This window comes from Haliotis rubra, unplaced genomic scaffold (assembly GCF_003918875.1).
Source record: "Haliotis rubra isolate DU_JTF1 unplaced genomic scaffold, ASM391887v1 Scf1206, whole genome shotgun sequence".
Classification (NCBI taxonomy): domain Eukaryota; kingdom Metazoa; phylum Mollusca; class Gastropoda; order Lepetellida; family Haliotidae; genus Haliotis; species Haliotis rubra.
In genome coordinates, this window is record NW_025765122.1 from 1 (window position 1) to 15,340 (window position 15,340).

General features: G+C 41.9%; 1 protein-coding gene across 1 annotated transcript; it reads left to right on the plus strand.

Moving 5' to 3' along the window:
• Positions 1-194: 194 nt before the first annotated feature.
• Positions 195-15,340, plus strand: LOC124264526 (ankyrin repeat domain-containing protein 50-like; the record flags this gene model as incomplete). The annotated part of the gene is made up of 3 exons (XM_046699269.1): positions 195-394; positions 14,109-14,407; positions 15,041-15,340. Coding segments are annotated over 3 exons (799 nt in total), but the record flags the coding sequence as incomplete, so codon positions are not given.

Below are 15,340 nucleotides of genomic sequence, written 5' to 3' on the forward strand. Positions count from 1 at the left end.
AGAGTATTGCAGATGTTGCCGAAATGCATTCCCATGTGCACATAACGACCATCTACCGTCTTCAGGAACGTTTTGCTGCTACACAGACCACTGTTGACCGCCAACGTCCTGGACGTCCGAGAGAATCAACGCCCGCGGCAAGATCGACACATTCAACGTTCACTTTATCGGGATCGATTCTTATCTGCCAACAGAGACTGCCCGACAGACTATTGGACGTCACAACCAGGCAATAAGCAGAGATTAAAGTTCAGCGCCAGACTCCAGAGCAGTCCACCTCCGTTGTCGTCGTCCAGCTCGACGTCCTATCCTCCACCGAGAGACATCGTCAGAATCGTCACCCACCCAGTGGGCTACGTTGCATCGAAACTGGCGTCATCAACAGTGGAGACTGGTATTGTTCTCTGATGAAAAGTCGGTTTGCATTTCTCATGCTGACGGCCGAGGTTCGAATATGGCGAGAAGACGAGGGTAGACGCTTTGCTGACAGATGTGTAATGCAAGATGATTGCATGGGGAGGTCGGAAGTGTTATGGTATGGGCAGCGATTGGCCTACATCGAAGATTAGGGCCGATGTTCTTCCAGGAGAATGTGCCAGGTCGAGAAATGGAGTCACTGCCCAACGTTATATCGACCAAGATCCTTCGAAGACCCCAGGTTGTGCCATTTTTCGTCCTACACCAACAACACACCTTTCAGCAAGATAATGCCGGGCCCCACACTGCTAGAGTCACTCAGGCATTTTTTCCAGCAGCATAACATCCGACTACTGCCATGGCCTGCTGTCAGTCCCGATTTAAACCCGATCGAACATTTTGGATGAGCTGCAGAGACTGAATGAAGTCTGACAACGTCCGACAACTGCAGCAGAACTCCGGGCAGCCATCATCCGGACATTTTGCGGCAATCCCTGGGGACTTTGTCAACCGTCTGATTCACTCCATGTTCGGAAGCTGATTGCACGGCTGTAGTGAATGCCGCGAGGTGGTTATCACGCGCTACCCTGACTTGTTGGATCAAGATTTCGATTTTTGTCTTCAAGGTAAAGTAAACCAACAATGTTTCCATGCATTGACTGACATGTCCCAATCATCATGCAACGTAAGTGTTGATTGTTAGTATGTACCTGTTTTCATGTATTATCTGTCAAAAGTAAATTTTTCCAAAATCTGGATTTTTTGACTTGCGTTTCTTTTGCGGTTCGAGTAATATATCAGCCAAATCGGAAAAAGCAGCTTCCTCGAGTTTTTCAGGATTAATGTCAATGAGAGAGATAGACACCATTAGTCCGTTTGCTACCTGCATGGACCAAAGTCGGATTCATATCATCCAGCACAGCCGTTGGTGATTGTAATTAAATTTAAGCAAAATGTACAAGCACAATACTACGCTTTCAGAAGCATTCGGTAAACCCGGATTTACTTTTTAATGATTTGGGACTTCCAGTATCCCAACAGGAGGACATCTCGAAGACAGATCATGATTTAGACAGAATGTATCTTAATGCTTACATATGTGCTAAATTTTGATGATGAATATTTAGAAATCACCAGACCGATTTGTATCTGCCCAGTCCTGTAGAGCGCCTTTCTGATGAAACCGTGAAGATCCGGTTTAGAATTGACTGGTGTAAGGTCATCTGGTAGCTCCCAATAGTTTCCTTTCGATTTCAACATTCCTGCGCGGCTCTGTAAATAATTCGGGCGATTGGGGTAACAGAATGGTTGAAGCATTCTTTCATCACGCGCCGAAGACCGGGTTCGATGTCTCACATGTGGTACAGTGTTAAGGAAGCCCATTTATGGAGTCCCCGGCTGTGATATTGCTGAAATATAACTAAAAGCTGCAAATGAAATATACACTCCATTGTAAATAATCTCGTCGGGACGAACATTTCCAGAGATCAACATCGCGAGAATGGAATCTGTGCAATTGGGATGTATTGACATTTGTCAACCATGTCAGCCGAATCTGACCAGCCGATCCGGTTTATGGCCTCTTATGGAAATCAGCGTCCCGCCCGAGGAAGCCCGGAGGAAGGTCGCGAGTTCCATCCCCGACCGCGATCATACCAAAAGACGTTAAAATATGGTACTTGTTGGTCTCTGCCTGGCGCTCGAGCATTAATGGGTACAACAAGGACTGGTCGGCTCGGAGTCAGTATAATCTTTCTGAAATTAAGGTTATTCATGCTTCACTGCGGCTATCGAAACCAGCTTAAGTCTGGGCTAGTACAAACAGCCGCACGTACACACACACGCGCATGCACGTCGTCATATGAACAGAAATATTCTCAAACCACGGCGTCAGAAACCAGAATTCCACCTCACCTCCGCCTCACCTCTTATGGAAAGCATGGTTTGGATGAAGACCAATTTTGACCTGAGATCTTCACGGGTCACAGTATTTTTAGAATGACATCAGCAGATAATAATACAGAGGTTATGGGGCGTGTCTGTGGCTTTGACATGAAGCTCTCATACTGTATTAGAATAAGTAACAGATGGGAAGCAGAGCTGCACTGAGAGACCTCCAGAACATGACGTTGCCAAACAGGAATCATTTCCTAACAGCTCACTTCACGACGCCTGTAAGAAGGGGAACCTGGTCCGAGTGAGACACATCCTGTCCAGGGGTTTGGACGACGTTAATAGAAAAGACAAGAGAAACAGAACACCACTCATGATGGCAGCAAAGGAGGGGCAGAGAAAGAATAGTTGCGTTTCTGCTGAGAAAAGGAGCTAATGTGTCACACGTTGATAATAACGGTGACAACGTCCTGCACTGGGCCTGCAGTGGGGGACATGTGGATATGGTGAGCCATGTACTCTCGCTACAGAGTGTTAATGTTGACAGTCAGGGGAAGGTTTGGTAGAACCCCTGATGACGACTATATTTAGAGGACACATAGAAATAGTTGATGTTCTCCTGCGAATGGGAGCTAACGTGTCACTGGTTGATGATACCGCTGACACTATCTTGCACTCGGCTTGCAGAGGGGGACATGTAGATGTGGTGAGGTATGTACTCTCGAACTTCAGTGTTGATGTTAACAGTAGAAGCAAGTCCGGAAAACTTCCCCTGATGACGACCGCATATCATGGACACAGAGAAGTATTTGATGTCCTTGTGGGTATGGGGGCTAATGCGTCACAAGTTGACGTTGGCGGTGACAACGTCTTGCACTATGCCTGCAGAGGGGGGCATGTGGGTATGGTGAAGCATCTACTCTTGAACTACAGTGTGTATATTACCAGCAGGGGAATGTATGGAAGAACTCCCCTGATGATGACTGTAAATTATGGATAGATAGACTTATTTACGTATCTCATGAGATTAGGAGCTAATGTGTCAGACGTTGATGATCACGGAGACAACATACTTCATCTTGCATCAGTTGGAGGACATGCAAAGATGATTCGGCATATCATATCACAGGACATCGTGGACATTAACAGTAGAGGAAGATATGGAAGGGCACCACTGATGAGAGCAGCATATTATGGAAAGAGGGAAGCATTTGATGTACTTGTTAGTAGCGGTTGCCTAACTGACATAGTGGATGACCAGGGTCACACCGTCCTTCACCTGGCCTGTTTAGGTGGACGTGTGGAGATGGCGAAGTATATCGTCTCACGGAAGATAGCCGACGTTAACGCCAGGGACAACGATGGGGACACAGCAGCCATGATAGCAAAGAGTGAAGGGCAACATGCGTGCTATCACTGTCTTGTTTCACGTGCCTGTTGAGCGAAATAGTGAACAGTAAAGAGTGACCCATTTCCTTTCTCGCACTATTTGTAGTTGCCATATGCATATCGTACGCCTCTGTCTTTATTGACAGAATTAAAGAATCTGTATTTCATTTGTCGTGTTCTTATGTCACGCTTCATGACCTTTGACAGTTACCGATTCTTTGGTTGTAGAATTTCAAATGATACCGTTAGTGCTATCGTGTTATGAGTCTTAGAGTGATCCAATGAGCGAGCGTTACAAGTTATAGTCACATAGACAGTATTTCAGCCATATCGTGACTGAAACAAGTCATATATTGACAGAAGAATTAACAAATCAACAAGGTACAGTCAACGAACTAGAATATAAACAATTGAACTAGTAACTTGAGTGAATATGAATCTCAGCAACGTTACAATGTTTAGAAGACAAAAACAAGCGGTCAAAGGGCACCACGCTGGGGACCACGTGGACGGTGTTTTTACTACTTGCAAGGTATCCCAGCTGCACTTCCACCATCTCTCTGATTCCAGAGGGTTAAGCATTCAGCAAGGACAGTATGGTGAGTGAGTGAATATATGGTCACATTGATATTGTGACTAAAACGGGTCATTCATTGATGTACATGAAAGTTATTTGGGAACGAAGACAATAAAGCAACTAAATTATCATTGATAGAGATTTAAAACTGGCATGTTACTTTATAATTGTACCACTATTCAGGGCACAGCCACATAGAAAACGCTATCGATCGCCAGCAAATAACGGTAGATTACCATACTAGGGATAATTACCATAATTAAACATTTCATATATTTTTTCTTTTAAAAATGGACTGGTGATCTACCTTCAGTTGTTGGCAATCCTCAGCCTTATTTTATATTGTATTGTCCTAATTTGAAATCCTTTTTTAGAGCTATACGCTAGTTCTATTTCCTATTACTGTGATATACTAGTTCGTTTTATTGTCCTTCGTCGACAGGTTTTTTAATCTTTGCGCATTTGTCATGAATTTCTAACTGTCTTAAGTCACGATATGGCTGAAATACTGCCGCTGTGACTATAAAGTTTAACTCACTCACTCACTCACCCATGAGATGGAAAAATCAATAGTCAAGCAGGACATGCTTGACCATTATTCCTTTCATCACAAGAGATACAGAATGGAGCACACTCGCCTTTTAATCAATATTCATGTGTATATCTTGTGTGGCCAATGGGACATCGTCGAAAAATTACCTCTTCAAATCCGGATTGATAGACCGAGTTTTGTAACTGATAATTCATATATTTGATGTTACATAATTATACCTACTTGCATTATATCACATATATAAGATCTAAGCACGATTTTATCATCGGAGTATGGGATGATAAGTGGTGGAACAGAATTGTTAGGATACCTTAGGATACGAATCTGTCATTGTGTTTACAGAAACCCAATATGGCTTGGTAACTCACAGAGGACGATGTCGTATTGGCCCAGAAGCAAGATCATTATATAACTTAAGTATTCCGATTAAATGTGGACGTTGAGAACAATTTTTAACAGCATGAGATAACCAAAATAGTCCAAAACTATTGAACATTATTTGTATGTTGGGTGTGCTTCTGCTGTGAAAACAGAGCAGTTATAAGGTAATCGAGAAGATATTGTGATGGATCCAATAACGGTGGCACAAATTGGTTTTGCCACTGTCCTTGGATCCATCTGTAAATAGTTTAAATAGAGGTTTGTATTGGGCCTGTTGCAGCATACTTTCGGATTGCTTTGCAAAAGAGTTTTGTAATATATTGCAAAAAGAGTTTCGTAATATATTGCAAAAAGAGTTTCGTAATATATTGTAAAGTAACAGTAAAGTTTGCTGATGATACTGCACTAGTCGCTCTCCTGACAGACTCTGAAGAAGGTTATCGGTCTGAAGTCAACAAATTCACAACATGGTGTAGCAGAAACATCCTTCAGCTCAACACTAGAAAAACCAAGGACCTGATCATTGACTTTAGGCAAAATTCAAACTGTGCCCGTCTGCACATTGATGGTGAAACGATAGAGACTGTCATGGATTACAAGTATCTCGGAACTATCATAGACAGTTAACTCACTTTCTCTCAAAATGCCGAGGCTATATAGAAAATATGTCAACAAAGGGTGTAGTTTGTGAGAAGGCTCGGATCTTTAACATTGACAATACCATTTTGAATTTTCTATAACTGATGTATCCAATCTATTTTACTGTTCTCTGTGGGGGCGGTGGGGTAGCCTAGCTGTTAAAGCGTTCACTCGTCACGCTGATGACCCGGGTTCGATTCCCTACACGGGTACAATGTGTAAAGCCCATTTCTGGTGTCCCCCGGCCGTGATATTGCTGGAATATTGCTAAAAATCGGCGTAAAATCATACTCACTCACTCACTCACTCTACTACTGTTCTCTTTGGTTCTGTGCCCTTTCTCTCCAAAACAAAACAAACTGCAAAAGCTTGTAACCACCTGTTACAAAATTTTCGGCATGAATTTGAACCCCTTTGTTATATGTATGAGAATCGTGTTTTAATGTCTGCGATGAACAAAATTGTATCCGACCCGTCTCATGATTTACATTCTTGTTTTTAAACGTTTACCATCTGGACATAGATTCCTCGTCCCTAAAGTTCGCACAAAAGATCTCAAACATCTTTTTGTACCTGTTAGCATTAAACTTTTAAATGAATGTTAAGACCTTGCCACAATTTTAAATGGATTTGTCTACTATTCTTTTACAGCATACACTGGTTAATCTTCTCATCCTGTTTATTTGTGTGTTTAAGGTGATCGTGCTTCTTTGCTTAATTTGTTTTAACCATGCTATATGTCTCACTGTTGTAAAAAAGAATTCCTTTGTCGGGCAATAAAGTATTATTGTTATTAATGTGGCGGTATTTAAGATAAGGCTCATTGTTTCAACATAAAACTGTCATTAGAGGAAGTTCGAAAGGATCCAAGATCTGGATGGTGGACAGAATCAAGGTGAGCTTGAGGTGAAATTGGGTTTAACGTCGAGCTTGAGAATATTTCGCTCATATGACGACGTGCATGCGTGTGTATGTGTATATGCGGCTGCTTGTACTAGCCCAGACATAACCTGGTTTTATAGTGCTAGCCCACTGTGATACCATGCCGCAGTGAAGCAGAAATACCCCACTCAGACACATTATACTGACTCCGAGCCGACCAGTCCTCCTTGTTGTACCCATGAATGCCGAGCGCCAGGCAGGGACCAACAAGTACCATATGTTAACGTCTTTTGGTATGACGCGGTCGGGGATCGAACCCTCGACCTTCCGCTCTCGGGCGGACGCTCTAACCACTACACCATGGAGGCGGTCAGACAAAATCAAGTAGTCTAAGGAGGCTTTTGTAGGCTCCACCAGATGCGATCTCTCCGTAATGAGGTTTGTAGCGAATCTGTGATCTTAGAAACAACAAATCGTGTGCCTTCAGGCATTCAGCTATTTAATAAGTGACAAAAAGTTTAAATGGTAGTTTAAAATAAGACCCAATAACTTCTCCTCCTTTACAACTTTGATGGGTGTGCCATTTACACATAATTCAGGGGTCCTTATGTGGTTAATATGTATGCTACAGAAATGTATAGAATTACTTTTGGATTCACCCAATTAAGTTACACCGGTCGTCAAGTGACCTTTTTTAATATTTAAGCAATGGCGGAGTAGCTGACTGAGGTATCAGTAGTGTTATCGCTTCTCCAGATGTGATGTTTCGTTCACGCTTTACTCTTGTATATAATTATTCAGCTTGCTAAACACGACAGGTTTGGTGGAACCGATATGGCATAGTTGGCACATTTGATGCCTTCTTGGCCATCACCATTGACGTGATTTGAGGTCTAGCAATACTTTTTACAGCAGAACATTACATGGATACGCATCCACTAGGATACTCACATAACCAGCTTTGATTGACAGTAGTATTGATTAAAGTGCAAATGTGAAAACGTGTGTGTCAGTTTGATCCATAATTGCATCTTACGTGCTTCTGGTGGAACGTTTCACAGAGGACACTACTTGGTTTCATGATACTGCTGCTGTAACTTGTTCCGTCATCGAACGGGTCCCGTCATGAATAATGCCTCTGCAGAAGATTAGTGCACTGTGTTCAGAACAAACAACCACAACAATGTCAAATTATCTGTTTGATAACGAATTTAAGAATTATTGTTTCTTCGCACGCTCAACAAAAGGGAGTCAGGACGAATTCAGGTGACATTCTTCACTTCTGCACATATCTTATGATTATGCACTAGTCTTACACACCACCTGTGATAACCTTATTATTTACTGTCCTTTGGTGACAGTAGTGAACATGTACATATACATTGATTATTTACGTTTTAACTGTTTTGAGATATGGCTGAAATACTGCCACCGTGACTCACTCACTCACTCAGCTCTACACAATAACCATAAATAGCTTTCAAAAGACTAATTCAGTTTGATGCGCACATAATCTGGCCTATGAGTCACTGCCTTTGGCAAGGGCTCTACCTATCAATAGAAATCCAAAATGCTACCACAGGTGGTCACGTGGGAGGAGCTGCTAGCGTCCCTAAGCACTCACTAACACTCACTAAACACGTGCGTATTATGAACTCAGTATCGTGCAATTTAGCACATGTATTTCCATGGACGTGGAAAGCGTTTTGTCGCTTTTGTTCATCATTATCCTTTTGAAACAAAGTGCGTGTTGGCTTTTAGTTACGTTCCATGTAAAACTCCATGATTTCCGGTAGATGCTGTACTAAAAAGTCATCCATGTAAACACTTCTGATTGGGTAGATAAGCTATAGAAATATCAAAGCAACTTGAGTTTGTCAGCTGTACACGACGACTGAGGAATGTAGATGGGATCTGACAGTTTCCTCGACAGCATCGCATGCTAGAATATTTACATGGGAAATAAATAAAACTTTGGAAGTATTCAAATCTGCGTCAGCACATATATCAAAAGAAGAAACGGACTGCTTTTTACAACAATAGGTTTGAAGGATGGGCAGATTTATTGCTCTGAATAGGGACAGTGTCAGAGATTTTCTGATAAATACTGATTAATACATAACATGGGAAAAGGTTCCATACATGCTGAATACCTGGAAAAAACCGTTCCTCTACTGATATTGTTAGACTTAACAATGTAAAAGGGGGCGGTGGGGTAGCCTAGGTTTACAACGTTGGCGCGTCACGACGAGGACCTGGGTTTGATTCCACACATTGGTATAATGTGTGAATCCCATTTCTGGTGTCCCCCGCCGTGATATTGCTTGAATCTTGCTAACAGCGGCGTAAAACCATACTCACTCACTCACTCACTGACAATGTAACAAAATGAAAGGTGCAAGTGGATGTAGGCAAACCGTTTGCAGTCTTTAATTCAAGTCATAAAACCTTTGTTAAACAAACAACTTAGACATAGTGTAATCCATAGAAAGGTGACGTCAGTGACCAATGTTGATTACACCTTAGTGGCCTAGGTTACTGCTATATAGTGTGGGCAGGTCAATGATCAATTGAGTGGGTAGGTGAATGGTCTACACTTTGGGAAGGTCAATGATCAACGGTGTCGGTAGTCGAATGGTCTCCATTGTGGGTAATTCAGTGGTGTCTGGTGTTGGAAGGTTAGCAGTGTACAATGTGTGTAGGTCAGGGGTGTGGTTAGGTCAGTGATCTTCGATGGTATATTGTGTCACAAGGTCAGCGCTATGGGGTGCGGATAGGTCGTTGGTCTATGGTGGGAGTCTACAGCTCTCTGCTCTTTGAGTATGTCAGTGGTCCACAGCCCATTTTTATACTGTATTGTTTTTCCCCTATAGTCAAAACGTTTTAGATTTAATTACTAGTTTTACAAACATATTTGTGATATTCTAGTTGTTTTACTGTCCTTCGTCGGCAGGTTTTTTATAATATACATATATTTCATTTCAATATCAAATGTTCTCGTCACGATATGGCTGAGATATTGCCGATGTGACGTTAAATGTTAACTCACTCACTCACTCAGTGGTCCACAGTGGGTGGGGTGGGGGTCCAGGTGATCTATGCTATGGATGGCTATGTGATTGAAAGTGCCCAGGTGCCTTGTTTACATGTCTTGTTATGGACGAAACTGACAACGTTTAATGTCGCGTGTCCCTCCACCACTGACATTCAGTGGCCACCTGTGATTGGCTCTCACTACATATTAATGACAGTAGAAGCCGTGTTCCGCGTGATGACCTTTAGACGCTACATCCATTTGTTAGTGATCTCAGTCTTCTTGTAGTTTCCGTACATTGGTGTCAACAGCTTTGTGCTCACTGTCTGCCTCAGCGTGACCATTCAACCTCGAGGAAGTTCTTCAAAAACATCTTTTGTAGCAGAGTATCCTTTGTGAGGTCTGCAAGATGATACCAAGCTGTTTAAGGGACTGTGAAATACTACTAGAATTAACAGTCATTATGATGGGTATATTTGCAACGTCAAGCTTAAAGCAATGTGGACCCAAGACGATTGTCACTTTCACGAATGTTGGAATCAAGTTGTGCCAGCTCAAATGTACTGAAAATGGTCAATGTTTGAGTTTTCAATATGATATTGAAACCTTAACGTGCCATTTATCAAGAGATGACTCCAAGAAGATTGAGAAGGAGGAAGGATACACAAACCTCTCAAAGAATTATTCAAATGTAAGTAAAACCGACACGAACACTATGAATCTTTCTTGATCGTTTTCTGTTTTCCCCGTCCAGGTCCATCTAAGTGGTACAAGGCACTACTCTCTAAAATAGCATCGTCCATTTTCCGACGTCATCAATTTGCGAATGTCAGCTTATGTGAGAAATGACGTCATTATAAAATTTTGTTTTGTCGTTAAACAAAAATCGACCCGTGAAGATCCGAGTTACAATTGGTCTTTAGCAAGCCATGCTTGTCGTAAGAGGCAACTGACGGGCTCGGGTTTTCATGCTCGCAGACTTGGTTGGCATGTGTCATCTAACCCCAATTTGGCTCACCCTGTTGATCAATGGACCATCTGTTCCTTACTTACAGACCGATGCCATATAGCTGGAATAGTGCTGCGTTAAACAAGAAACCAACCAACATCTTCTTCTCCATTATAATTCTTTCTTATATTATTTCAAATGTATTTATTGCTTCATATAATCACATGTGATTCAATAAAAGAATCAGGTGCGACATACAGTGGTTTAATGCTATTTTATATTTACACTCTCCCCTTTGAAGGTCTCGAATGGTTCCTGTGCATCTATGACTTGTAGTATTGGGCAACGATGTTTGAAGACTCGATCTGGAAAATCAGTCTGTGTGCAAGGTATGGCTTGTCTTTTAGAACACTGCATGGGTCAGATACCACTCGAGCTACTATCTGGGTTACGTGCATTTTGAATCATATATGGAGTACTTTTCACAAACGTTGACTGCGATACAGACATACATGAAGCAGTTATATGCGAAAAGCACTTTCCTCGAGATTTTCTGCCACAGTGTAAAAAATTATATTTTTATATATAGAATTTTTTCCAATGAGCTATTGAAAGTTTCAAACGTTTTGGTTTTCTTTCTTCTCGTTTTAGTATTGCTTGACGCCGCATCAGCTATATTACAGCTATTTGCAGCCAGAAAATGCCACAGCCTATAAAGTTACACACGTTTTCCAGCACGCAAAGATGAACACTAAATGTTATTTGTAGTATATTGTGGCATTGTTATCACATGATTCTAAGCGAGCGGTACTTAGTAAATGACACTGTTTTCCATCAATGCCTTTGTAAATTTAGTATTGTGTAGTGAAACAGGACCCAGAGTAGTAGCCAGCTGTTTGTGATATTATACCGTGTCCTTCAGTTTTACATTCTTCAAGAAGAAGTATCAAACAAAGCAATCTGGATGTTTCCAAACCAATTCAAGTTGTATGAAGTAATGAGACCAACACCCTGAAATGATCATTTTAAAAAACGAAATTTGAGCAAAGCAAAAAGTCAACACATAGCTCTGCATGACCAGCCGATTGATAGAACCGGATCTGTTCTATCACCCGTTAAGGTAAAGTGAGGGTCTAATCCCTGACCAACTCGTGTTATTCCGGGACAAGTCCATTATTAACTTGTTCTCCTCTGGAAGGATGACATATCGGCGTATGAACTTTAGGACTACTTCAAACAAGAACCACAGCAATGAACATTACTCAAGCACATTGCAACTTTTAAAACTCTTAAACCTGTTTTGACAAAAAAATGAGGATGGAAACAAATTCTTGCATAATTATTACCAACTGTTTCCCTCATGTTTCCAAACGTATATTTCTAATACGGTTTAAGAATCGCAAATGAGATTTTTTCTTGAACATGTAATAAAAATATCTATTTCCTCTTTGGAAATTCCCCAAACATACACAACATGTCTTTAAAATATCTCGAACCGAAGAATAAGGTGGTTATAATGTATTGTCACACTGGCAGTATTTCAGCCATGTCGTGACAAGTAGCAAATATATTTCAACAGCATAAAATCACGTGTTACGGTTTAGGAATTCATGTGACAAAAGGTTTGTGAGTCCCCTTTAAACCAGCAAAATAAACACAGACAATTATAAAATGTTCAATAATATATTGAATAAACAATGGGCAAGGTAAATGTCTATAATTACCAGAGTCTTGATTCTTGTCGATATACTGATTGCAGTTTGTTGATGGTGGTTGAATATTCAATGTAGACGAGCTGAGAGGACAGATGAGCGTAAATCCACAGCACTCCTCAAAGTCGTGTCGAACATGTCAGCAACCAGTCTTTATATACCTATTATACAATTCTGGACTTTTCTAGCAGTAGCTACGCCTCTCTACGACCATTTTAGATCACTACCAGCTTCTCAGCGCTTCGTGAATCACTCACAGCACATCGTACCGAAACCGGAAGTAAGAGGAGGTAACTCTCACTCTCGAAAGGTGAAATTACTAAGCCTAAGTTCAAGGTGTGAGTTCAAACCCACACTCAGCGCTTTAAACTTTTGTGACCCATAATAGTCAATCAATTTTACATCTTACTTAACAATGACACATTATAATAACAATAGAATATCACATCTTTTTGAAAACTAGGTTGAGAGTTTTAAAATATTAAATCATCAATTGACAGTTACAAATTAGAATCCGGTTGCAAAACACCGGAAACCAATGTTACTCAAACTGAGGAATTCGTGGAGAGTCCTATCATGATTTGGTGTACGTGGTGTATATCAGTTGCCTAAACATGCAGACATCCATGCTGCCATGCCCCAGATGGGAATTTATAGAGAATATGCTGAATAAAATTTGAGGAACCTAAGTGACACACCACACTAAAGTACCCCCAGAGAAGTAATTACTTTGAAACTCGTAGCTATATATTTACTCAAACATATTTACCACTTATCACATATCAAAAGAGTTTTAAAGAAATACACTTGGGAAACCAGATACGTCCGAAAAAAAATGTAATGTCGAAAGGCATATGTAACATCGTTTCAAAAGCAAGCCTGTAAGATCATCAGGGAACGAGCTCAAATGGAAATATTTTAGTCGTTATGTAAACACACTCACGTGCGTGTATTTGTTGATGTTAAACAGAAATAGAGTTATCATTCTTGTTTGAAGTAGACCGCCTCCGTGGTGTAGTGGTTAGAGCGTCTGCCCAGAGAGCGGAAGGTCGAGGGCTCGATCCCCGACCGCGTCATACCAAAAGACGTTAAAATATGGTACGTGTTGGTCCCTGCCTGGCGATCGGGATTTATGGGTACAACAAGGCTCGGAGTATAATGTGTCTGAGTGGGGTATTCATGCTTCATTGCGGCATGATATCTCAGTGGGCTAACACTATAAAACCAGCCGCACATACACATACACACGCATGCACGTCGTCATATGAGCGAAATATTCTCAAGTACGACGTTAAACCCAATTTCACCTCACCTCACCTTGTTTGAAGTAGGTGTGATGCTTCCACGGGTCGCTAAGACTAGGTCTCCCAAATACAGTGTTTCTCTCTCTTTCTCTCTCTCTCTCGCTCCTCTCCCCTCCTCTCTCTGCCCCTCCCTCTCTCCTGCCCTCTCTCTCTCCCTCCCTCTCTCTCTCTCCTCTCTCTCTCTCCTCTCTCTCTCTCTCTCTCTCCTCTCTCTCTCTCTCTCTCTCTCTCTCTCTCCCTCTCTCTCTCTCTCCTTAGTATGGTGATCAACCTTCAGTTGCTGGTGATCTATAGCCCGTTCTTATATTGTACTGTTGTCTCTCGTGAATGTGCTAACATATTGCTGTCTTGGAATAATTATACCATGCATACTGACAGATGGGACGCACACCGAGAGACCTCCAGAACAGAAAGTTAACCAGAAAGAAGCATCTGCAAACAGCCCACTTCACGACGCATGTAAGAAGGGGGATCTTGGTCGAGTGAGACACATCCTGTCCCGGGGTTTGGTCGACATCAACAGTAGAGACGACACGAAAGGAAGAACGCCACTCATGGTGGCGGCACTGAAGAGACATAGCAGAATAGTTGAGTTTCTGCTGAGAAAAGGAGCTAATGTGTCTCACGTTGATACTAACGGTGACGACGTCCTGTACTGGGCCTGCAGTGGGGGACATGTGGGTCTGGTGAAGTACCTTCTCTCACAATACAGTATTGATATAAATTGTAGGGGGAATTTTGGAAGAATTCCCCTGATGACGACCGTGTATCATGGACACAGAAAAGTCTTTGATGTTCTTGTGTTTATGGGAGCTAATATGTCACTAGTTGATGATGATGGCGACAGTATCCTGCACTGGGCTTGCAGAGGGGGACGTGTGGGTATGGTGAGGTATGTACTCTCACAACACAGTGTTGATATTAACAGTAGAGGCAAGTCCGGAAAAACTCCCCTAATGATGACCGTATATTATGGATACAGAGAAGTATTTGATGTTCTTGTGGGTATGGGGGCTAATGTGTCACAAGTAGATGATGAAGGCGACAATATCCTGCACTGGGCTTGCAGAGGGGGACATTTGGGTATGGTAAGGCATGTACTCTCACAACACAGTATTGATATTAACAGCAGACAAAAGACAGGGAGAACACCTCTGATGATAACTGTATATTATGGATACATAGACCTATTTAAGTACCTCGTAGGTTTAGGAGCTCATGTGTCATACGTTGATGATCACGGAGACAACATACTTCATCGTGCGTCAGTTGGAGGACATGCAAAGATGATTCAGCATATCATATCACAGGACATCGTGGACATTAACAGTAGAGGAAGATACGGAAGGACACCATTGATGACAGCAGCATATTATGGACAGAGGGAAGCATTTGATGTACTTGTTAGTAGCGGTTGCCGAACTGACTTAGTGGAGGACCAGGGTCACACCATCCTTCATCTGGCCTGTTTAGGTGGTCGTATGGAGATGGCGGAGCACATCCTCAAACAGAACATGGCCGACATTAACGCCAGAGACAAGGCTGGGAAAACAGCAGCCATGATAGCAAATCATGAAGGTCAACGTTCTTGTTTCAAGTGTCTGTCCTGA